General features: G+C 53.3%; 1 protein-coding gene across 4 annotated transcripts in view; it reads right to left on the reverse strand.

Moving 5' to 3' along the window:
* Positions 1-338: 338 nt before the first annotated feature.
* The window catches only part of LOC143825733 (vigilin-like), a 34,731-nt gene continuing 9,988 nt past the window's right edge, over positions 339-25,081 (reverse strand). For 2 of the 4 annotated variants that reach the window (XM_077314003.1, XM_077314007.1), the window contains 27 exons: positions 20,136-20,215; positions 19,312-19,424; positions 18,771-18,919; positions 18,097-18,312; positions 17,145-17,351; positions 16,143-16,358; positions 15,396-15,602; positions 14,750-14,857; positions 14,086-14,190; positions 13,780-13,858; positions 13,117-13,256; positions 12,674-12,778; positions 11,405-11,518; positions 10,924-11,010; positions 9,827-9,958; positions 9,310-9,528; positions 8,759-8,980; positions 7,647-7,865; positions 6,939-7,077; positions 6,664-6,791; positions 6,336-6,440; positions 4,970-5,104; positions 4,708-4,851; positions 3,950-4,129; positions 3,357-3,473; positions 2,165-2,296; positions 339-1,887 (listed from right to left, as the gene is read on the reverse strand). In XM_077314003.1, the coding sequence (XP_077170118.1) occupies positions 1,795-1,887; positions 2,165-2,296; positions 3,357-3,473; positions 3,950-4,129; positions 4,708-4,851; positions 4,970-5,104; positions 6,336-6,440; positions 6,664-6,791; positions 6,939-7,077; positions 7,647-7,865; positions 8,759-8,980; positions 9,310-9,528; positions 9,827-9,958; positions 10,924-11,010; positions 11,405-11,518; positions 12,674-12,778; positions 13,117-13,256; positions 13,780-13,858; positions 14,086-14,190; positions 14,750-14,857; positions 15,396-15,602; positions 16,143-16,358; positions 17,145-17,351; positions 18,097-18,312; positions 18,771-18,919; positions 19,312-19,387 (3,774 nt within the window). In that variant the 5' untranslated portion in view covers positions 19,388-19,424; positions 20,136-20,215 and the 3' untranslated portion in view covers positions 339-1,794. Of the gene's footprint in view, positions 1,888-2,164; positions 2,297-3,356; positions 3,474-3,949; positions 4,130-4,707; positions 4,852-4,969; positions 5,105-6,335; positions 6,441-6,663; positions 6,792-6,938; positions 7,078-7,646; positions 7,866-8,758; positions 8,981-9,309; positions 9,529-9,826; positions 9,959-10,923; positions 11,011-11,404; positions 11,519-12,673; positions 12,779-13,116; positions 13,257-13,779; positions 13,859-14,085; positions 14,191-14,749; positions 14,858-15,395; positions 15,603-16,142; positions 16,359-17,144; positions 17,352-18,096; positions 18,313-18,770; positions 18,920-19,311; positions 19,425-20,135; positions 20,310-25,081 lie in introns of all 4 variants that reach the window. The other 2 variants (XM_077314005.1, XM_077314006.1) reach the window with 2 other exon arrangements.

Consider the following 25,081-nt stretch of genomic DNA (forward strand, 5'->3'; position numbering starts at 1 on the left):
AAGTGGGGAATCAAACCCAGTTTTCCAGATTAGAGTCCATCTCTCTTTAACCAAACTGCCACGCTAACAAGACAGCAGAAGAAATTGCAATGAGGTCTCCCTCAAAAGGTTTCATGGTCAAAAGCGCAGAAAATAATCCAGACCCTCCTCCGAGTCAGACCCAAAAATTGCAGATGGTTGCCCCCACGGTGGGGGGGAGACCTAAGCAGGAAAAATGTGCAGAGCCACAGGGGTCCATCAGCTGGGCCTTTAAACTGGAGACGCTGGCGATGGAAACTTACAAATCACACAGCCCACCCACCCATGGCCCCCAACAGACGCGAGGAACCAAGGCAGTCTGCTTTTTCTGCTCCATTTTATTTGGAATTAGAAAAGTCCACCGTCACCGTGTGACCTACAGAGTTTGCATATTTCCTTACTCCGACTTTTTATTTTATTTTTTATTTTATTTTTTTCTGTTTTTAATGATCTCCTTCTGTCTTTAAGGCCAAGAGAGTGTCCTTCATTTGCTTTCTTCTTCTTTTTTTTTTTGTAAATTGTTTTGCTATCCCCCACCCCACCCCTGCCATCACGGACTTGGTGAAGGGGTCCCCCCAATTGCCCTTTTCCCTGGGGGGGAAGTGGGAGGAAAAACAGATCAAGGGGGGGGACGGGACAGGGAGAGCACGGCTGTGCTCCCTTCGCCCCGCCCCCTTCACACACATGCGCGCAACCCATACGCGACACACACACACACGCGCACACAGACACGCACACCGAAATCCAGAAATCACAGTTTGTTTGCTTTTTAAATCTGGAGTTGAATGCGTGGAAAGGGGAGGGAGGCGCTAGAAACAGAGGAAGGGGGAAGAAAATAAAGAGCATCGGTCCTTTTTTTTTTTTTCTTGTTTGTTCGACGTTGCATATTTTCCTAACGTTTCAAAGCAAGTGCAACTCGAGGAAGACACGAAGGGGATGAAAGCAGAACGAACAGAAAAACGAAGGGTGGGGAGAAGGAAGGGAAGAAAACAGGGAAATAAACCAAAGCACAAGGGATGCCATGAACGGAGGAGGGCGGAAGGGAAGGTCGCCGAGGGGCCGACCTTTCAAAGTGCTACCTTGCTTCCAAGGAGGTTTATTCTGGCCCCCGGGGAAACCAAGGACCTTGCTGCTTAGATGCTTCACATGGACTCTGCTGCTTCCCCCCCCCCCTTTGCCTCCCACGAACACAACTTCCTGTCCATCCTGGGAGCACTGATCCTCCCCACCCCCCAAAAAAAGAACCTACTGGAATCGCAAAGAGGGATGCCACCAGCGTGGAGAGGACGGTCTGCCGGCTCTCCGCCTCCAGCACACGAGCCCTGAAATGCTCCGTTCCTCCGAGGAGGGCTTTTGAAGGTGCACTGGAATATTCTACCCCCGGAAGGGCAGAGCAGCCATGGGGAGGGGGAGGGTCTGGCCAGCTCCTTGTGGGGAAGGCTGGGATAGATCAATGCCCTGAATTCAGCATGGAGGGTGGGGTGGAGGGATCTCGCCCTAGGAGGCTGATTTTTTTTCGTTTTGTGTGCTTACAAAGTAGCCTGCTTTGGTTCAGTGGGTGCGGGGGAGGAAGAAGGGGAGGGAGGCTATGGCTTTTGATCAGTCAATGGATTGCACAGAGTCACAGGGAAAATAAATGAGGCGCGCGGGAGTCGGCCGCATCCTGACAGCGAGAGGAAGTCGGGCAGAGCGCCGGCAGCGCCGAGGAAGCCGCCGCGGTGCCGGAGGGAGACGGGAGCCGTGCCCGGCCGGGTAGTGCCAACTTCCCTGCCCGGCTCAGAACTTCTTGGGGCCCCAGACAGACGTCTGCTTGGGGACGACGCCCGAGCCGAAGACGGGGAATTCTTCGGCGCTGCTCATGTCTGGGGCCTGAAACCGCAGGAGGAAGAGGAAAAAATTAGCTCCGGAAAAACGTTACACCCAGACCATAAACAGGCTTTTGAATTTGCACACAAACCCGATAATGGGAGATTATGCCGCTGATCCTGGGTACGAAGCAAGCAAAGGCGATAGGCCCCATGGAGGACAAGCTTGGAGCTTGGATCGGTCCCAGTCCACCCCCACCCTCCCAGGTGTGTCGCGCCTTACAGTTGGTTAACCAAAATTAGAATTCGGCCTGGGAGCAGCCAGAAATGTTCAGGCAGACCTTATTTCCCGAAGCGTTCCAGGGGGCATCTCGCACCACGAAGCCCTTGGCCGGGCCCCGGGGCTCCCCTTCCAAGCGGGAGGGCGGCTTCATGTACGCAGCCATGGTTTCTGTCTCCACCACGTCCATCATCTGCAACAAAAGGCCAGCCAGGTAAGCCTGGAGGGAACGATTGGAGCCACAGCGGGAGAAAAGCATCGCTGAGTCCAGGGACAAAGCTGCAACATGCTACATGTGGAGACTCCATGCTCGAGACCTAGCAGCTATGTGCAGGGAGCACGAGGGCCAGCCCACATATTCTCCTCCGCCTCCCACGGCACCCGCTTCAGTGTGCATGTTACCATCTGTGGAGGGCTACCACTCTGATATTATCTTGTGAGTAATAAATAACCGGAATTAATGATCTGGGCCATTTTTAAACTTCTGGGAGAGAGAGAGACAGCTTGGTGGGGTGGTTAAGAGTCGGGTTTGACTCCCCACCCCTCCATGTGAAGCCAGTTGGGTGACCTTGGGCTAGTCCCAGTCCTGTCGGAGCTGTTCTCACAGAGCTCTCTCAGCTCCACCCATCTCACAGAGAGCCGGTTGTGGGGAGGAGAAGAGAAAGGTGTCTGTAAACTGCTTTGGGGCTCCTTCGGATGGGGAAAAGCTAAGTATAAAAAAAAACAGCTTCTTCTGCAACTAGCAATAATGGCATCTCCACCGCGTCCCGTAGTCATCTTTGCCAACAAAGGTGCAGATTGCGACATGGACGATTTCCACACCTTTGTTCCGTCCTCAAAATCAGCCTGGGAGGTAGGTGGGGAGAGAGCAGATGCCAAGGCGTTTGGCAGAAGAGGGGCTGGAATTCACGTACAAACATCCCAAATTCACGTACAAACACATGAAATTCCTGCCTACTGAATCCTATCCTTGGTCTACCCAAGAGAGCCTTGCCTACTCAGTAGCTCTCCAGGGCTGAAGTCTTTCACATCACCTGCCACCTGGTCCCTTTGCCAGGAAGCGAACCTGGGACCTCCTGCGTCTCCACTTCTGAGCCACGGCCCCTCCATTCTAGTCTGATACACTAACTGCACACAGCATCGCCACCCAGAAAGCAGAGCCTCATCTGATCCTCCCTACCAGCTGTTCGGACGGGCTCCTCGCTCCCCCCTGCCCCCACAAATACCACACCCCCAACCCACCCCCCGCTCACATATTCCTCTTCCAAGTTGAGCAGGTGGTCAATCGCGTCGTCAACGTTCTCCGGCAGGCCCGTCACCGTGACTCTGTCGGGGTCGCTGGAACCCGGCTGAGGGAAGCGGATGTCCACCTGTTCGGAAAAGGGGGCACTTGTGGATTGACAGAATACATCCCTGGGTTAAGCTAATATCATGAAACAGCCCCGGGGGGAGGGAGGAGGGTGTCACCTATATGGAGGGTTACTGAAACAGATATCACTCTCCTTTTGGTAGCTCCTCCAAGGAACTCTAGAGGCCGTGACATGGAAGGGAAAATGGCAGATCTCCTCCGAATGTCCCTAGCCTGGCTGCTAGACAGTCTTCAGTGCTCCTAGCTGCACTAAATACGATAAATAATAAGGCAAGCCAATTTGCCCAATCACTAGATCAACTCTTTGGCAGGCCCCTCTGACTGGCAGCTGTTCTCTGGTCTCAAGGAAAAGTCCCTCTCGACACCTGCATTTTGGGACGGTTCCGTGGGAAATGGACCCGAGGATCTCCGGCGTGCGGCTCCTGGACTCCACCTAAGCCCCCCCCAAGCCTGGAACGCCTGCCCCCTCCCCCTTACCCGGAACTCTTCCATGAGCTTGCGGATCGCCTTGCCCCGCCCGCCGATGATGCGTGCGTGGACCCGGTGATCCAACCGGACGTCTTCGCTGACCATCTCCTCGAGGTCTGCCACGATTTTCAAGATGGCGTCACGGGCCCCCTCGGCGTTCTTCTCGTAGCCGGTGATTGTGATGAGGTCCTATACGGGGAACAGAGCGGGCGTTAGGGGGCCGGAGGGCTCAGAGGGTAGGTCGTGGGTGCAAAAATCAAAAGGGGGAGGTCAGTTATAGCGTGGTATGGGGGGTTCCGGCCTGACTTCTTAAGCTCCTCCCCTTCTTTCTGGCCTACGAGAGGCAGAGCCACCATAGTAGTAAGTAAACCGGGGAGAGGGAGCAGGAGGAGGGCAAAGGGCGAGGGTGGTTAGGTCATTCTAGGGGTGTGGCCCAGGGAGGTATGGGCAGCTGACATCACCTCCAGGGGTCCTTGAAGCCTGGAAACTTATTCCTGGGGTTTCTCTGTGGTCAAGAGGTTGGAAGAATGCTGAGCTAAGGTGTCTACATATACAAGTCAAACATTATTTCTTATACCTGAAAGTCTTGCTTTTGCGCCAGGGAATAACGGATTGGCTGCACACAGCCAAACACACACTCACGCACACAACGCAAAGCCAGAGGTCCGTCCGCTTGTCTCGAGCCAATCTCCAATGACCAAAGGCTGTCTACATTTCAGGAAGCTGGGCCCATAACCCGGAGCCGAACTGGAGAGGGAGGGACCCACCTGATTCTCGTCCCCTTTGTCCGGGAACTGGACCGTGACGTCGTGGTCCTTCCGGATCTGGGAGATGACCGCCCCCTTCTTGCCGATGATCTTTGGGTGGTACTTGGGCTCCACGCTCACCGTGAGCTTGAAGCCTCGTAATGCCTGTGACAACATTAAAAAACACACCAACACCACCCAGGAGTTAGATTGGCTGAAGGGCTTTTTTGTCCAGTGGGAGCTAAGCATTCAGGGGTTAAGACACGCTACGCTCAGGCAGTACCCGATCTTCCTGTTCCGCCTGAAGCTCCTTCACCCTCTCCAAGAGGCCGGCCCGGGCTCGCTCCACATTAGAGACCAGGCCTGTGATCTTGATGAGGTCAGACTGCTGCTCGGGCTGGGGTACGGAGATGTTCACCTGGGGACCGTGAAGCAAAGGGTTAAATAGCAAGCCGCTTTCAGACTCCTCTTGAGTCGTAAAAAGCAGGCATGAAAAAAAAAACAGCAATTAACATTACAGCAATTCAAAACCAGCTTCTGCCAGCAGAGGGCTCTTTGGATGAGATGAGAGGGGCAGCATGAATGGAAGACACTCAAGGGATCCAAGCCCACCTTGTTTAGCTCCCCCTCATCTCTCACAGGTAGTTCAGCTCTGTTTTGGGGGGGGGGGAGTGTCTACCTTCCGTTCCCCACTGGAGGATACAGCCAATGCACCTCAGTCCTAACCCCTTTCCCTTCCTCCCCCCACAAGAGACACCCTGTGAGGCAGGTGGGGCCAAGAGAGCTCTGAGAGAACTGCTCTGCAAGAACAGTTCTTAGAGAACTAAGTCTAGCCCAAAGTCACCCAGCTGTTTGCATGAGGAGGAGGAATGGGGAATCAAACCCGGTTCTTCTGATTACTCTGCTCTTAACAACTTAACAGCTCTTATGGCAACCTCACTGAAGTTTCAGGGCGAGAGGCATTCAGAGGAGTTGTTGCCCTTTCCTCCTCCTGTGTAGCAACACAAGGCCTATCCAAGTATAAATCAGGGCTGACCCTGCTTAGCTTCCGAGACCTGATGAGATCAGGCCAGCCTGGGCTATCCAGGTCAGATCACTTAAAGCTCTACCTGGCTCCGTTAACCGGGGCACCTGCCTGCTCCCTTCGGAAGCCGGCCAATCCTGCTCCACAAATCTTTTCCTGCGTCCCCGGCCTTCTTACCAGCCCGGCCAGGGGCAAATGAGGACAGAACCTCCCCTGGCGTGGTATCCTGTTTGTGGGACCCCGTCCCTGGCAATGTTCACGCATCACCATCCCTCCATTATCCCTCAAATCACAAAGCTACAGAAAGCCACAGTGTGGCATATGGCTAATCATTTTCAGTGACTCCCGTGATCGATCAGCTCTCAGAGAGTGAGAGAGAGGGAGAGAGAAATGGAATTTACACTAACTGATCGTAAGCCACTTTGAGACTACTTCGGTCAGAGAAAAGCGGGGTATAAAAACCAACTCGTTTTCTTCTCTCAAAGGGAAGTTTGCTTTTGGTTTTCCCCTGCTAGAGAAGACACACTCACTTGTGCCCATGACTATTTATTTATCCAGGTCTGAACATGTTCCGTGTTTGTGCGTGAGCTCACAGGTACCACTTCCCCGATGGCCTCACCCGTACCTCGTATTCTTCCATCATCTTGCGGATGCCGGCTCCCTTCTGCCCGATGATGTAGCGGTGCAGGTCAAAGGGGACATCGACGTCCACGGTGACGGGAACCAGAGCCTAGTGGGCCAGGAGGACAGCATCAGAATTATGGCATAAGCACAAGATTGGAAGAATCTCAGTCCAGCCTCCTTGAAGCAGCCCTCAAGAAGCGAGATCAAGTCAGGGACCCTCAGGGGCCTTCTCCCAACGACTGGGACTGAAATCTCCAACCCATCAGCTCGGTTGACTCTCTTACTGAGTGGTTCTCCTCCCACCCGGGCGAATGCTGCAGGATCCCTACCAGCAATGCCGCCCGTGCCGACTCGCATTTCTCCTTGCGCCCCGAGATTAGGATGACGTCGCATTTGCGGGGGGTGATGTCCGGCTCGGGGCTGAGGTCCCCGTTTTCCTGAGGCTGTGCTTCTGAACCTGGTGGGTGCGAACAGGAGAGATTTGGGGCGGGAGGGAGAAAGGGAGGGAAGGGGGGGGGGAGAGCTCCCTGCAAGGGACCCCACATTCACCCTCAGGACTGGGGGGGGCTGCTGCTGGTCTTGCCGCTCCCTCCGTCCCCCCCACCTGGATTGTCGTCTCGCTCCGGGAACTTGATCTGCACGTCGTGTTCTCGAGTGATCTGCTGCACCCGGTAACCTTTGGCTCCCATGACGACACGGTGGAAGCGCTGCGGGATGACGCACTCCAGCACCACCTGGGCCTCCTGCGCATGGGTCGGGAGATGAAGCATTAAGAGTGCTGAGTGGGATGGGAAGGGGCAGTAGCGGCTCAGTGCAGAAGGTCACCGGTTCAATCCCCGGCACCTCCAGTCAAGAGTTGGTTTTTATAACCTACTTTTCACTACTCAAAGGAGACCCTAAGTGGCTTACACATTTCCCTTCCTCTCCCTACAACAGACACCCTGTGAGGTAGGTGGGGCAGAGAGAGCTCTAAGGGAACTGCTTTGAGAACTGCTTTAAGAGAACTGCACCTGGCCCAAGGTTCAACCATCTGGCTTCACGTGGAGAAGTGGGGGAAATCAAACCTGGTTCTCCAGGTTCAAGGCCGCCTTTCTTTAACTGCTTCACCATCGTGGCACTCTTGGGGATTTAGGGATGGGGACACTGGTTCTTGGGCATTCAGGGACGGTGGGGGAACGGCTAGAGAGGAAGCTGCTTGACACACCCACAAGCCCCCCCTCTGAATTAGAAGCCACGGCTCCCAACCACTCTCCGGAAGCGAGAACGGATAGAGGAAGTCTTTCCAGGCTATTGGTCCCGAAGGCGCACTTACCAGGTCTCCTATGATCTCTAGGATGCGCTTCTTGGCCGCCTCCACGCAGTCCTTGGCCCCCTTGAGCATCACGCGGTCACTCTGGACGCCGGTCCGGGGGAAGCTCACGATCACGCCCCCGTATTCCTCGGCGATCTCTCGCAGGACGTGGCCCCGGCGTGCCACGAAGTGACGGTGGTACTTGGGCTCCACCAGCATCAAATCCTCGATGATGTTGTCCTGGGCAAGGGAGAAAACAGAGGCTGCCGTCTCGAGCTTCCTCCTCCTAACCATTCAAGGGAGGTCAGGCTTTTATTTCCTGGCCTCAACTGTAGGCTGGAGGAACAGCTGTCTGACGGGCCCTGCAGAACTGGCGAAGGTCCCAGAGGGGCCGGATCTCATTCAGCCAGGTTATGAAGATGGGTTTGGGCGGAGACGAGATTACAGAAAAAAAGGACTTTCTTTTATATAATCATAGCGTAACTGGTAAGTAATTTGATATATCTTTATTATAGATAAAGCCAGAAGCCTTTTTTACTTTTTCATATTACCTTCCCTCCCTTATCTTTTGCGATCCGACAAGGTCTCCGTTAGTTACTCTTGAGTATTCCACATTTGGGGATACATCCGTGAGTTTCCAAAATTATTTCCTTTGTGATGTCCTGTCCCCATCCCAAGTCGAACCCCAACAAATGGGGAACCTTATTAACCTAGCTTGTTATTCCTGTAAGGCCCTTGAATCCGTTAAACATCTTTATTACGTTGTAAGCCACGGCGAGGTGGTTGGCCAGGAGTAGCAGCCACATAAATCCAATAAATAAATCAAAAAATGCCACATACTAATTTATGGCTCACCCTCTGCCTACATGGGTAGATCTTTAATTCTCACTTCACTGTTTCCGAGAAAGTGTTAAACTTATGTCTTCAATAAAGCTCTGCTCCTTCAGACCAACACGGCGACCCACCTATTCTTATAAGTTTCATTTTGTGTCGTTTTAACTTTATGCTTTAGAAGTTATTTGATCAACAAGGGGCAGGAACAAAATCCTAAATCCTCCATCCTTTCCAATGCCCAGCCGGTTCGGCCCTATGCCCCCGGGGACAGCCTTTTCCGTGGCTTTTCCATGGCCTACCAGGTTGCGGATGAGGCTCTCCAACTCATGCTGGGCCTGCTGTACGGCTTCCTCCTTCCCCACAATGGTGATGAGCTCTTGGTCTCTGTCATCGGGAGAGGGGAAGATGATACGGGCGCCCGTCCGGTCCCTCACTCTGCGGATGTTGGCACCGCCACGTCCGATCAAGAACTTGTGGTACTCCAGCTTGGCGTGCAACTCCACCGAGTGGTTGTTGATTTGCTGAAGGGGGAGAAAAGAGGCAGAGGGGAGAAGGGAGAATCAGAGGGTGCCGAAGGAGTCGCCCGCACGGGACGGGCCCTTTCCCGGCAGATGGCAACTCCCCGAGATTTTTAAAAGCTTGCTTCAGCACCCACAGAGAATCTTCACTGTGAAGGCCCCACCTCCTAGGACCACCCTGCGTCCAAAGTCCAAGGAGCCTTCAGGCTCAAGAAGGCTGCTCTGAGTGAAATGTTCACATTAACTGTTTTTTGGGGGGTGGGGGATTTCTAGACAAAATAAAAGATCCTGAACGAAAAAACGAAGCCCGTTTCCATGGAGGTCTCCAGTACCTTCTCCTCGGCGAGCTGCAGCAGCTGGCGCTTCGCTTTCTCCACCTCCTCCCCGGGCCCTCGGATCGTGACCTTGTCGCTCCCCGAGCCCTCGGAAGGGAAGTGAATGTGCACCCCGCCACACTCCTCCATGATGGAGCGCACCAGCCGGCCCTTGGCCCCGATCAACGAGTTGTGCAGCTTGGCCGGGATGGACACGTCCACCTCTCTGATGTTCGCCTGAGAGGGGGAGGGAAAGGAGGAGAGGAAAGGCGGGCTACAAAAAGCCCCTCTCTTGGTTTGAGAAATGGCTGAGAGAGCTCACTTGTGAGAAAGCTCTGCGGGAACAGCTCCCAGAGAACTGTGACTAGCCCAAGGTCACCCAGCTGGCTTCACATGGAGCAGTGGGGGAATCAAACCTGGTTCTCCAGATTACAGGCCACTTTAACCACCACACCACGCTGGCTCTCTTGGGGATTTAGGGATTCAGGGGCAGGGGAGGGGAAGCTAGAGAGGAAGCTGCGTCACACACACCCACCAGCTCCCTCTGGATGGCCAGGATCCGGTCCCGGGCGCCTTCACAGTTGGCCTTCTTCCCGGTTATCAGGATCACCTCCGAGTTGCTGTTTTCTGTGGGGAGGTCAATCTTGGTATTGGTTTCCTCTCGAATCTATTGTGAAGAGACAGTATCAAACCTGGACCCGGAGGCCTGGCAGCTCAACCAACTCTCGAAAAGGAAGCGCTTCTGTGACCCTTTCGACATGCTGGGCCCGGAAGCCGTGTCAAGCAGGACTCCCGGTTCTGCACTAGCAGCGGTGACTCAGCCTATAGGTCACAAAGTCCTCCCTACATTGCGTGGGTCGAGAAGCTTCCTTTTCGAGGGACCTGCCACACAGAAGTACCCTGTTTCCTCTCTCCCTCGGCATCTATAGCAAAAAATTCTGGGGAACACAGAGCAGAGACCTGTGTTGGCTCTCTACATTGCAGCATTCTGGGTGAAATACAGGATAGAATCCCAGAATGGGAAGGGGCCAGACAGGATCAGCCTGAAGCATCCAGGAGAAGGATCTGTCTAGCTGCTGCTTGAAGACCACCAGTGAGGGGGAGCTCCCACCTCCTTAGGCAGCCCATTCCACTGCTGAACTACTCTGGCTGTGAACAATTTTCTGGTACCGTTCTAGACTTAGTTTAAAGTCATTACTGCGAATCTTGCCCTCTGCTGCCAACAGGAACTGCTCCCTGCCCTCCTCCAAGTGCCAACCTTTCAAATACTTCAAGAGAGCCATCCTGTCCCCTCTCCATCTCCTCTTCTCCAGGCTGGACATTCCCAAGTCCCTCAGCCTTTCCTCCTAGGATTAGGTCCCCAGGCCCCGGATCATCCTCATCGCTCTCCTCTGCACCCTCCCCACTTTGCCCGCATCCTCCAGAACTGCACCCAGGACTCCAGGATAGTGGGCCTGACCCATCCAATCCTACCTGGTGGAGACCTCGAAAATTCAGAAGCCATCTCCTTCCTTAGCAAAACACTGCTTGAGTACGTGCGGACACACCCCATCCAGAAAACCGATTCTTTAAAACTCAGAGCAAAAGGGCTTTGGGGTGTGGCGGGGGAGGGGGGGTGTCTCACATATTTACCTTTTTGATGTTGGCGCCTCCTTTCCCGATGATGTTCTTGTGGAACTGCTTGAAGATGGGGACGGGGATGGAGAAACTGTTCTCGATCTGGTGTCGGGGGGAAAAACACATGATCAGTTCGGGGAAGGGGTGGCTGTTCCTGGCTTGAGGGAGACCACTGAGCACACAGAAACCAGGTTGGTTCATTCAGCTTTGGCTCAACAGCTGCAACCTGCAGTTTTGGCTTGCTCTGCAAACGGCACGGGAAATGCCAGGGACCTGCTCTACGTCTCCCTTGGACACCAGATCCCTGGCTTGCTAGTCCAGGTCAACTGGAGATGTTTGGCTCTCTCCCCAGAGAAGACGCCAGAGATCTGCCTTTCCCCCTTCCCTTTGGCTCTTCCGACCGCTGGGCTGTACAAGAGGTGCCCGAGCGCCCTTAAAGAGCAGCCCCCCACTCTGAGAAGGAAATGCAGAGTCAGGACACCCTGACGGAACCCACCAGTTCAGCTATGACTTTCTGAAGGTACTTGGCACACTTCTCCACCTCGTTCTTGGGGCCGCGCAGCTGCACGATGTCACTCTTCTGGGAAGGGTCCGGGAAGTTGATGATCACCTGGAGGGCGGGACCGTGATCAGCACTGCAGGCTGGAATGGATCCTCTTTTGGATTCGCTGGTCGCAATATTAGTGGTTATCCACCAATTAACGCTTTCCGGCTTGAAGCAGACCGAGAACTGCGGCTTCGCTTACAGAGCTCAGACATTTTTCGGTGTGGAAGTTGGGCCTTGTGTTCTGACAGGCAGACAGAGCTTCGAAAGGGGAATCGACAGGCCCATCGAGGGCAGGTCTAAAAGTGGCTACTAGCCAGGGCAATTAAAGGGAACCTCCGCATTCAGAGGCAACGAAACCTCTGAATCCCAGAGCCAACCTTGGGGGATGGCATCAGCTTCTATGCCGAGCTTTCTCAACCAGGGTCTTGTGAAGGCCCTGGAAGAATTTCCTGAACGTGAAGGAGTGAACTGATTTTTTAATATATTTTTTAAAAAATTGTTAATGGGTGATATGATAGTCCTAAAGAGCCTCTTGTGGCGCAGACTGGTAAGGCAGCCGTCTGAAAGTTCGATCCCAGCAGCCGGCTCAAGGTCGACTCAGCCTTCCATCCTTCCGAGGTCGGTAAAATGAGTACCCAGCTTGCTGGGGGGTAAACGGTAATGACTGGGGAAGGCACTGGCAAACCACCCCGTATTGAGTCTGCCATGAAAACACTAGAGGGCGTCACCCCAAGGGTCAGACATGACCCGGTGCTTGAACAGGGGATACCTTTACCTTATGATAGTCCTAAGAAGAAGGGGGCGACAGAGAATGAGGTGGCTGGATGGAGTCACTGAAGCAGTCGGTGTAAGCTTAAATGGACTCTGGGGAATGGTAGAGGACAGGAAGGCCTGGAGGATCATTGTCCACGGGGTCGCGATGGGTCGGACACGACTTCGCAACTAACATCAACAACATGATAGTCCCGTTGACCTATCCCCCCTCCCAAAAAGGCCAGTGATGGGCCTGGAGGAGTGACAGGGGTGGGCCTGTGCACAGCGATGCTTCCCAATTGTATTCTGCATAATCACATCAACTTCTGGGGTTCAGTACTTGGATGGGAGACCACTGAGGAAGTTAAGAATAGCTACATGGAGGCAAGTCAAAAGCACTTTTCTACCATAGATCTCCAGTCAAGTTGCTGGCAAACTCCAGAAACCAGATCTGTCCAGTCCTACCTCGGGGAACTTGTCCCGGATCTCCTTGATCTTCTCGCCTTTCTGCCCAATGATCGTCCGGTGGAAGCGCTGCTCGATTATCAAGTCTTTTGTGCGTTCGTTCTCCTAGGAGGAGAAGCCCACAGACGGTCAGGAACAGTCCTGAGACCACAGCATGGGTCACGTCTACGGCTGGGACTTGGGCGTAAGGAAGCCTGGGGCGGCAAGCACCCTTTCCCATGACCTTGCTAGCAGGGTGGCTGAGTGTGGAGGAGCGGGGAATCAAACCCGACTCTCCAGATTAGAGGCCCCGGCTCTTAAGCGCTGCACCAAGCTGGCTCTAAGAGCCAAAACGTAGTCCATCTAAGTCTTTCGCTGACGTTTCTGTCTGTGGCCCACGCCCCAAATCCCCTTCCTTAAGCGATCCCGGCGATGCCAAGAGCAGGCAGCCCCTGCCCCCTTACCATGCGAGCTGCCATCTCCAGCAATTCCTTGCGGGCCAACTGGACCCCTTGAGGGTCCCCCTCGATCCTGATCAGGTTGCTTTTCTCGTTGTCGGGGGGGATGCGGACGGAGACTTTGTACTGCTCCTTGATGCGGTTGACTGCCGAAATGTGATTGGAAATGGTATCAAAGAAACACACAGAGAGAGAGAGAGAGAGAGAGAGAGAAATACTCTCTTCTCCCTCTTGTGGACCAAGCACATGTCAAAGAGGTGCAGGGATACAAACAGGCTTTGGCAGTTGTGCAGGGCTGCTGTTTAATTGGGGCAAAACGCCCCCATCTGATTGTGGCGTGGCCTGCCAAACTATTCTCCTCTGTCACAGGAATGTGAGCATCGTGCTTTCTGGGTAGATGTGACAGAGCTCTTTGTACTGTCCCCAGCTGTGATTGAGCAGACTGAAAACGTAGACGTTAGCACTGAGGGGGCAGTGTCCAATCTGCCTGCATAACTACTGTACATACTTGGCTATGTATTTTATATTGTGATATGCCTTCTGGGCGTCACTCATGCAAAGATTTCCAAAGCGCTGCACAGAACACGCACACAAGATTCACGCAAACGTACACCAAGAGCCCTAGCGGCTGAGATTTAGGAGAAAAGCCAGGGACACGCAAAGACTCACTGTTGGCTCCGTTCTTCCCTATCAGATGGCGATGGAACCGCTGATCTATGAGCACTTCGGTGAAATCCATTCGACCGAGCTGCAAAAGCAGGAGAGGAGACAGAGGCACCGTTTCTCAATGGTGGGGAAACACTCGGCTGGAAGACAGCAAAGCTACCGAGCGTTCTTGTTGGGTGAAAGAGCACCGCTCCAACGCCCAGCCCTCATTGCCATGAGCACAGCTGTGCTATGTAAACAACCTGCCTTCCCAGGGAAAGGACGAATAACTGTGCAGCAGGGAGGGGAAGAAGCCGACCGAGCGCTCACCAGATCCCGAATGATCTCCTGTATCTGCATCTGAGCCAATTCCACCTCTTCGGTAGGTCCCTCCAAGGTGATCTTCTCGTCTCCATCTGTGAATTCGATGTGAACCTAAAAACAGGTGACCGGTGCTTTAAACAGGCTGGCAGAGGAAGAAGGGAGATCCTTGAGTCTTAAAGGTGCTCTGGACCCCAAATTTGTTCTGCTGCTTCAGACAAACACGGCTACCTGCTTGAATCTACCTAAATCGGTTAGCTTTTCAGCGTGCGAACAGGCTTCCAGTGTAAGACAGGTACGCTCTGAAAAACGTACCTGTCTTACATTGGATGCACAGTGACGGTGTGCATCCAATGTAATGTACAGTGACGGTAAACATATGGACAAAGAAACTTTGCAACATTTCCCAGCCTTTATTTACAAGGCTGCCTCTGCTATCCATCATAAAACTGTGGTTGAGAGAAAGGCTGGTTTAAAATGATACAAAGGGGAGTTAAATCCTTCTCCAGAGCCAGCAGCGGCTGTCATCGGAAGCCGCTCCAGGGGCAGAGCGGACTCCAGACACTGCCTCTCCTACAAGTTTCACGGGCTCCTCACTGGTGTACTAAAACCCCAAACTCTTCAAGTTGTACATCTACAGCATTTCTGTTCCCTTTCGGCTGAGCCCACTTGCCTTAGGTAGCTGCTGGGTAATTCTACCAATGTTCTGCCCTTTTTTTCCGATTATAAACCGATGTAACCAAGCCGGGGCCGTTACTTCAGCTACCATCACACTCTTCGCCTGGGGGAGTAAGAGAGAGAGAGGAGGGTCAAGGGAAAGCAGATGCATGCGGCGGCCTTCCTGGGCCTATCTACCTGGATTAGTATGGCGGGTTTTCGTTTAAAGAGGCATCTATTTAATTTTGGATTTATATCCCACCACTCTCAAGAGACTCGTGGCGGCTTACAAGTATAAAATTTCATACATCAATGAAACCCTGATACCGCCCCCTCGCCAAACCCTCCAAGATTGACAGCCAAATGCCCCCTACCTGCAGAGCAGACTGACCTAGGGGTGGGGGCAGAGATGTAAATGCCCAGCCTCTGTAGCCAGCAACAGAGGCATTTCCCTTCTGCTTCTGGGGCTTTGTAATGCCTGCGTTCTGCCTCTAGGTGCCGCTAAATGTACATAAGCCCTCAGGGGAACATACAGGCCACCTCGCCCTCTTTGAAATCTCTCCAAGGCAGCCAAGCCACTCCCTCCCCTTGCGGTTCGAGACCACCCAACGTCCTGGGTTCTGTCAGAGTCCGAAAGGACCACGGCGGCAGGCGTCCCTTACCTTGGCGTAGACCTGAGTCAAAGCCGGACCCAGCTTGTCGGGCTCTCCGCGGAGGATGATCGTTTCCGAGCTGCTTTCGAGGGGCGGCATCTCCACGGAGACTCCGGTGGCGTCCAAGATCTCTTGCAAGGTGTTGCCTTTGGGGCCGATGATGTACTTGTGCTGGGACTTCTTCACTTCCACGGAGATGGTGGTCGTCTTGCGCTTCTGCGGAGGGGGAGAGAAAGCAGCCGAGATGCTGTTTTAGGCTACGAGGAACGGTTTGGACTCACTCAGGGCTGAGGGCCCTCCAACACCCCTGCCAAACTGCAGGGGCTTCTTTAACCCGGTCCAGTGGTCGGAATTCTATGCGGCAGGGCACAACCACACATTGAGTGCTGGACGAGGTGGGGCCAGCCACGAAATAGCAGAGGGCTTTCGGCCACACAGTGAAGATCCTTAGTCCTGTGATGCCAGCTTCAGGATCAACAACGGCACACTCAGGCTATCTACAGCACGGGTAGTCAGCCTGTGGTCCTCCAGATGTTCATGGACTACAATTCTCATGAGCCCCTGCCAGCAAACCCTGGCAGGGGCTCGTGGGAATTGTAGTCCCTGAACATCTGGAGGACCACAGGCTGACTACTCTTAATCTGCAGCACACTTCCCCTGCCTCATTCCCCCCCCCCCAAAAAAAAAAAACTTAAGCATAAGTTGCAGGAGAATTCTTCAGGTCTCCTCCCCTTCGAAGTGCCCTGGGGTGCTCACCTTATCCTCATAGATCTTGCGGATCCGCAGGAGCGCCTGGGCCACAGGCTCCTTCTCTCCCGTGATGATGATCTCGTCCTTGTTGACGCTGGGCGGAGGGATGTTGATGCGAGCCCCCGTTTCCTGCATGATCTCCTGCACCGCCTTGTTGAAGGCGCCGGCGACGAAGGGGTGGAAGGCCTTCTCGAGGCACAAGCGCTCCACTGCCCGCTTATCCTGGAACGCAAAGCGGAAAACAGGTGAGTAGTCAGGGCTTCCAAGATTAGAGAGACCTGGAGAGGAGTCGACTAAGCGGGGATCTGATAAGCATCTTCCAGTATTTAAAAGGGTGTCATATGGAGGATGGAGCATAGTTGTTCTCTCTTGCCCCAGAGGGATGGAACAGAACCAATGGGATGAAATTAATTCAAAGGAAATTCCGTCTCAACATCCGGAGAAAGTTCCTGACAGTCAGAGCGGTTTCTCAGTGGAACAGGCTTCCTCGGGAGGTGGTGGGTTCTCCATCTTTGGAGATTTTTAAACAGATAGCCATCTGACGGAGAGGCTGATTCTGTGAAGGTTCAAGGGGGTGGCAGGTACAGTGGATGAGCGACTGGGATGTGACTGTCCTGTATAGTGCAGGGGGTTGGACTAGATGACCCAGGAGGTCCCTTCCAACTCTATTATTCCATGACCAGGTTTTCAACTCCCACGATGCACCAATGTCGGCCCTCCTGCCACGGAACAGAGGAACAGTGCCTACGGTCTTTATTCTCCACCCCCTTCCAAACAAACCCCCCAGCTGACCCACGGGCTTCAGGTGCAAAGTTTCCCCACCGTCGGTGACCAAGACAAACCCACCTCCTAAAACATTTCAACCCCGAATCTTTGCCAGGCGTAAAGGGGAGCAACAGCCGAGCAGCTAGGTACCCCCGCAAACTCTTGCAATCCCTCCTCATTTTAGATAGTACACTGAACAACTTCGTCACGGCACGGGCTCCCCCTTCCGGGCGGGCCGGTCACCTGCTCCGCAGAGATGAGCAAGATCTCGTGCCGGGCTTTCTCGATGCCTTCTTTGGTGCCCGTGATCTTGATCTGGCTGCTGGGGTCCTCGGGCCGTGGGATGTTGATCTTGGTGGCCGTCTTCAGTTCGAGCTCCTGCAGCTTCTCGCCGCTCTTGCCGATCACGAAGCGATGGTGTTCCTTGGGGATTGTGACGGTAGCTGAAGCCTGCGGAAGAGGAGGGACGGCGAGATCATTTACAATTGGCGCCCCACACACACACTCACACACACACGTTTTCTACTCCTTTCGTCGTAGCTTCGGCATCAAATTTTATTTATTTGGATTTTTATGCCGCCCTTCCTTGAGGCTTCTGAACTCTGGTGCTGGAGAAGACTCTTGCGAGTCCCTTGGACTGCAAGGCGAACAAACCGGTCAGTCCTAGAGGAGAACAGCCCGGACTGCTCCTTAGAAGGCCAGATCCAGAAGATGAAACTCAAATACTTTGGCCACCTCATGAGAAGGAAGGACTCCCTGGAGAAGAGCCTAATGCTGGGAGCGATCGAGGGCAAAAGAAGAAGGGGACGACAGAGAATGAGGTGGCTGGATGGAGTCACTGAAGCAGTTGGTGTGAGCTTAAATGGACTCCAGGGAATGGTAGAGGACAGGAAGGCCTGGAGGATCATTGTCCATGGGGGCGCGATGGGTCGGACACGACTTCGCAACTAACAACAACACCGCCCTTTCATATGACTCTGGGTGGTTTACATATAGCATCATGGGGTAATTACGGAGAACACTGCAAGAAATATAACAATCATAACATAACATGCCAATCGGAACAATATTTAAACAGGAATAGGAACATTTGACACAGTTTGGGTTGGCCAGATTCTTCGGTACCCGGAAAGGCAGCCCGAAGCAGACAGAAAAACCATCCTGCAAAAGAAAAGCCACGTCGGCTGGGACGCACCTGGGTCTGAAGCCGAGCGACTATTTCCTTCCGAGCCTTCATGACGGAGTCCAGTTTGCCGGTCACCATGATAGACAAGCCCTGGTCCTTGGCCAAGGACAGCTCAATGTGAGCCCCGGTCTTCTGCATGATGTCCACGCAAACCTTGGCCTCGTCGCCTTCTCCAAACTGGCTGTTGTCCTTGTAGCGTCGCTCTTCCAGGGGGACGTGAAACACCTGCCAAGAGGAACCAGGTTGGCATGCTCCCGTGGGGGAGGGGGAGGGGGGGAGCTATGGCCTTGCCCTCCAGACTGTGCCAGAAAGATATTCTTGCCAGGCGAGGATTTCCCCATGAACATGTCCCAGCAATGAGCCCCGTAAGAATACGGGCAGGTTTGAGCGTTTAGCTCCCGTTTGGAGGATTAGCTTCGACTCAACAGATACGTGAATTATGGATTAGGGGCAGCCATGCTGTAATTATCTCGCTTTTGCTAACCAAAGCATGCAGGGATTCCAGACCAAGGGCCAAGCAGCAGTGAGACAGGAGGGGGGAGCCCGACTGAGCCCCAAATGTTATTTTATTGTGTAAAATGCATTAAAAAATTTTCACCCCTCAGGAAGACCCTTAGGCAGTCGAAACGTGTTTGTCGAATGAAATATTCCAGGAGAGGCACTTGGCCATCCCAGCCACTCACCTGGGTGATGACAGAGGATTTGATTGGCCGGATCTTGTTCCATACTCCTATAAACTCACTGGGCTTCTCCCCCGGGGCTCCCTTTTCCGGGAGTGGGGGGAAAGCTTCCAAGTAAGTGGGGATATAGGCCTCGTCCTCTGGTACACCACCTGCCCAGAACAGAGAAAGTCAAAGGATTGTGAGGCAAAAAAACCACAAAGAGCTTCTCTACCCCCTCCCCATCAAGTTGCACCTGAACTATGGTGACCTTGTAGGGTTTAAGGCAGGGGTAGCCAAACTGCGGCCCTCCAGATGTCCATGGACTACAATTCCCAGCAAATGCTGGCAGGGGCTCATGGGAACTGTAGTCCATGGACATCTGGAGGGCTGCAGTTTGACTGCCCCTGGTTAAAGGACTTGGATTTTGGTTTTCCACTGCCTGACCGTGGTGGTCTCCCATTTGAGCAGGAGCTGAGGGTGACGTCCGCATGCTCGTTTTAATTTACTCGTTTAATTTATTCTTTAGGCTTCTATTCTGCCCTTCCCGGCCGACTCGTTTTACCTCGTGTTTCTTCATCCCTCAGGCCGCTCCGGTGCTCAGCAAAGCTCTCGGGTGTTAACACTGCTACCGAGCTCATAGTTTCAAACCCAGATTTGCGCGTTTCCGGTATTCCACTGTCGAGGGAGAAGAAAAGGAGAGGCGTTAAGGTGGGGCGGGCGTTGACGGTTTTGGGGTTTCCCTATTGGCCACACCGCCGACGTGAACAGGAAACAGGACATTTTAACCTCACGCTTCCTCTGGAAAAGAGATCTCCCCCCTGCTCCTCCTTCTCCTCGGTCTTATCCTCACCACAAGCCTATGAGGTAGATGAGGCCAAACCGGCCTCAGTCAAGATCACAGACGGCGCTTTGTGAGAAAAATGGAATTTGAATCCAGGGTCCTCCAGTTCTAACGGGAACTGCTGTGGCGGTTAACGTGTCAGATTAAGATCTGGGAGACGCCTGTCCAAATCCTTGCTCTACCATGGAAGCTCACTGGGCGACCTTGGGCCAGCCTCCGGCTAAACCTACCTCACAGGGCTGTTGTGCAAATATCTTAGAAGCCGGATGGCGGGCTCCTGTTTTTTAATCCCCCAAACCAGAACTGACACTCATGAACACAAGGCTGTCTTGCTCAAGGACCGACACGGAGGTGCTCCACTTCCTCAGGACCCAGCCTAGAATCAAGAGGTTTCCTTCCCAATGTCTAAAAGTCCTGGAACGTCACCCATCCCCGGCTGAAGATACTTAGAACACCTGGAAGCTTCAATCTGGCGAGAGCTTTTGTCGAAATGAGATTTCCAGACCTCCTCTGAACCCCTCTGCCAAAAAAGGGAACAAACCTACCTGCAAAATGGTCAGATGCCAGGAGGGTCCGTCCTGAACGAGGCTACCTGTGGCGCTTCAGCGTGACGGTGGCTTTGGTCCTGCCAAAGAAAGGAAGACTGCAGGACATCAGGACCGCTGGGAGGAAAGGTGGCTACTGGCGCCCAAAATCCAAACGCGAGAACCGTGCGACAGCTAATGAAGACGAACCAAAACACGCAGAAATTGTGCATCAGCTTCTGTAGAACTTGGGCAGGAAGGACCCGGAAGGGGGAGAGATGCTAAGCTTCAGCCATCTTCAAGACTATAAAAGGCACTATAGATGGTATCTAACACCCTCTACGATTTTTAAAGTGAAAATAATCAAGAGAATTGTAATGTAATGTTTCATTCATTCATTCATTCATTCATTCAAGAGAAATGTAATGTTTACTGTATAGTTTTTCAATTCTATGTAAATCGCTCTGAGCCTTTGGGGAGGGCGGTATATATATGTGAATGAATGAATGAATGAATGAATGAATGAATGAATGAATGAATGAATGAATGAATGAATGAATGGAATGAATGAATGAATGAATGAATGAATGAGGCTGTTGGTGCAGTAGAGAAATTGGTATCTTTCATCATCACTGGGGGTCTTGCGGTAAAGCTAAACATTGCAGTAGAAATATTCACAGGGAAACAATCAAGCGTTTCAAGAAAAAAGATCCCATTCAAACCAGAAATTAGGGGGAAAACGATTCGGTTCAAATCCCGTTTCCTGCTAAGTGGGCCAGTTAGCACTAAGCTGCAAAGATCCAGCCTACCAATCGAGCTTGCCAGAAATCCTCTTAGCGTAACCTGGAAGCCGCTCGCCATTGCCACGGGCCATCGACTTCACATCAAATCCGCAGGCAGGGTCAAGAATGCCGAACGGAGCCCTGCTCCCCCACTACACCCAACCCCAGCACACAGGGAGCCCCATCTGAGAGCAGGCTTCTGCGCCACAAGGAAGGTGCTCTCAGTTCGCAGGGCGGGTTTGGCCGTCTGCCGCTCCGAAGGGCCCGGGGGAGAGAAGGGGGACTGTGATGACGGGCGGATGGCAGCTCTGCAGAGAGAACTGTGCCGCAATGGCCTCCCCCTCCCCAGAACTGCTGTGCTCAACCCACCTCTCCCCACACAAAAGAGCCTTGCGCCCGAAGATGTGCTGGTTGGACGGACACATGGAAGAAAACAAGGAGGAGAGCTCTGTGACCGTTAACTACAGCAGCTAGAAAGGGAAGTATCATGAAGACACACGGTTGTCTTATACTGGGTTATATTTTGCCCAGTATTGTCTAGTCAAGCTAGAAAGTGCCCTCCAGGGTCTCCGACGGAGTTCCCCCCCAATCACTGGGGACTGAACCTGCGGCCCTCTGCACGCCAAGCATATGCTCAGTGTCTCTCTCCGAGACCTTCCATGTCACCTGCAACCTGACCCTTGTTGGAGGTACCTGGGAATGAACTTGCTCTGGGTCGGGAAATACCGGGAGACCCTGGGGATGGAGCTGGGAGTGGGCAGGATTTGGGGCAGGGAGGAGCCTCAGTGGAGTAAAACGTTACGGAGCCCACCCTCCGAAGCAGCCGTTTTCTCTGGGGTCTTTTTAGGCTGGAGGTGAGTCATAATTCCAGGGGATACCCACGTCCCGCCTGGGGACTGGCATCCCTACATCAGTGGGGCATAAGGCAATACAGTCCATCTTCTAATTGTCCGTTTTCTCTAGGGGAACCGATCCCAACTGCTTGGAGTTGAGTTGCAATTCCAGGAGATCCCCAGGTTCCACCCTGCAGGCTGGCATCCCTCTCTGGGTCTCAGGGAGAGGTTTTCCTCAAAGCCAACAGCCTGATCCCTAACTGGCAACGCAGGGGACCTTCCGCTTATTGGCAGGCCTTCCACCACAGTCCCAATTGGCTCGCACAGCCGGGTGGCAGCCAGGGACCCACACTGTCTCCTGCCGAAACCTCCTCGAGAACGGCACATCCCAACCCCAGCCCTGCTGCTCTGCAGAGCGGGCGATGCACACCTCTGCTGCCCGCTGCCCACCTGGCCTCGCAGCTGCACGGTGACCGACGCCGACCTCATCGCCTTGATGCGATCCGACAGTATCGGGGGCCACGGTGCAGCCGCGGGGCCATCAATAAATAAAGAAGGGAGGCGAGAGGAGGCCGAGGGACAAAAGAGACAGCGATGGAGGAGGAGGAGGAGAAACGGGATCCTGAACGCAGGAGGAAAAACACCACCAACCGCAGGGGATCTGCCCACCCAGGTAGGAGCTTGTAATCCGAAACTCGACTGCTTAAAAAAAAAAGAATACCCTTCCTATATTCATGGTATTCTGGAAGTATTCCCCCCCACACACACCTTGAGAATGTGGTTTCCCTAAATTTGATGGGCATCTTGCTTACAGCTGGCTTTTTGAAAGGCCATTTGGTGCATTACAGGCATTTTGTAGTGTGTTACAGGCTACAGAGTCTATAGCAGGGGTGGCCAAACTGTGTCTCCAGATGTCCATGGACTACAATTACCATGAGCCCCTGCGCTGGCAGGGGCTCGTGGTAATTGTAGTCCATGGACATCTGGAGAGCCACAGTTTGGCCACCCCTGGTCTACAGCTCGGGGGAAATGGCGTTGTGCTCCCTCCTTCCAGACTTCAGAGATTTTTAAAGATTTTGTCCCAAAAAACACACACAATTTTATTCACCGCAAATGTCATGTTTTCCTTTGACAAAGTATCTGTCAAAGTGTGAATGTCAAGGGAAGCTTATACCATGAGTAAAACTTTGTGGGTCTTAAAGGGCCCTCTGGACTCAAGCTCTGCTCTGCTGTTTCACCCCAAACGCGGCTACACACCTGGATCTAGGGAGAACAGGTACGCTAACACAAAGGTGGCTTGAGATACGGCTGTTGTCAGATTCAAAGGGATGTTGGTTTACTGCCTCTTCCGTGTTCATAACAAGACTGCCTCTGACCTGTCATTTGACCTGTCCTATCGCCCTTCTGAAACCCTGTGCCTCTTCCTCTCCGCACCTGGCACCAAAGCCAACAGCCGAACTCCTAGAGCAGGGGTAGTCAAACTGCGGCCCTCCAGATGTCCATGGACTACAATTCCCAGGAGCCCCCTGCCAGCGAATGCTGGCAGGGGCTCCTGGGAATTGTAGTCCATGGACATTTGGAGGGCCGCAGTTTGACTACCCCTGTCCTAGAGTGAGGCCTCCAAATTCAGGAAGCAGCTGGTGGTCCTCGCAAGACCAAAATCGGGTTGTTTCCACGCGCCTGCTACCAGCAGGCCCGAGAAGGCCTTAGTGCATTGCAGAATCAGCTGCCTGGTTCTGCAACCCCTGCAAGAACCAAAAGCCCTCAACAAAACCCTTGAAGAAATCGGCTCCCAGTTCTGGGTGCTTTCTGGGTAGCCGGCACCCCCGAGCGGCGAGCTCTCTGCCCGCTTCTCTCTCTGAAACTTTTAAACTTGTGACTACAGCTCCTGCTCTCTTTGTTGATGCTCCTCATGTTTCCCGCTGACCGGATGCTCAGATGTCAATGTCGATTTCCGCTTGTGACACACAAAGGATTTGCAGTATGGGGCAGGGGTGGGGGAGAGGGAGGGGCCTACTGCGAGCTCTGGACAGGCGAGGTGGGCCGGAAGCTTTGACAGCGTTCACCTATCTGGCCAGGCTCCTGACTACTGTCGACGCCACGGCTACCGGCCAAGGAATTCCAGCACCCGAGAAATGGACAACGCATTTGTTTTGTGTAAGTGATACACGGTGCGATGAACACACTTCCTAAGCACACACACACACACACACAACCCAGTACACTAATTCCATTTCTGCAGAATCAACTACTGGAGCTAAATGTTTCAACCAAGGCCGACGGTGTATCAAATATTCACGTTCAACCCACGCTATGAATAAAATATACCCGGGAACGCCCGCCCCTGGCACACTGCCGCCACCACGACACTTACGCGGAGTTTCTCTGCGAATCTGACAACAGCCTGCGGAGAGATCGGTTATGGATTAAAACGACGGCGTTCCAACGCAGGCAGGCTCCTAATCCTAATTAAGGTCTGACATGCGGCCAGTAACGAGGGTAAGCAGGGGGGGGAGCCGGACTAGGTGGCTTTTGACCCACCGAGCCGATCGAGGCCCGGAAACAGTTGCAGCCCACTTGCCACTCCGTAAATGTATAATTTCAAGAATCTTTAGAGAAAACTAGAAATTTGGGATGGGGGGGACCAGCCATCCTGCAGTGGTTTACAACAAAAGCACACTAAAATACAACAAACGAAGAACAACTGAAAAGATGATTCCACCACTGCTCCATCTTGAAACCTCCCCACTGCGGTCACATTTCCCAAATTGGTGCTTCGAGGTGGGGCCTAAGATCTTCCCTTGTCCCGGCCTGAATCGAAAACCTGGCGGAAGAGCTCCATCTTGCAGGAACTGCGGAGCTGTGTTCTGTCGGGGCCCTTAGCTCTTCCGGGATGGCACCACGGAGTCCTGTGCCATCTCCCGGCCACATCTTCGGCAACCCAGCTATCGGGGGCTCCGAAAACGTTCCCGAATACAGCCGTGACTTGGAGGGAGGAGGACGAAGACACTCACACAAAGACACTTTCATTCAGAGGTAATGAGATCCCAAGGCACTTGGCTCTATAGTTAGTACTGCAAACCCCGCGGAAAACTCTTTCCTCAAGATACTACGGGCGCTGAACTCTGGGACCAATTCAGAGCCTGACGAACGGTAACAACAACTGCTTACAACTGCTGTTTTTTGTGGGGGAGAGGGGCAAAACCCTAAACCAGCACAGCTGCCCAGGGAAGAATTAGGCACACCTCAAATTCTGCCCAGAGAAAGAACTCCAAACGAACACTGGTAGCTTTTGTATTCAGGGGGCTAGCAGGGGCTCATGGCGATTGTAGTCCGTGGACATCCGGAGGGC

This window comes from Paroedura picta, chromosome 16 (assembly GCF_049243985.1).
Source record: "Paroedura picta isolate Pp20150507F chromosome 16, Ppicta_v3.0, whole genome shotgun sequence".
Taxonomy (NCBI): Eukaryota; Metazoa; Chordata; class Lepidosauria; order Squamata; family Gekkonidae; genus Paroedura; species Paroedura picta.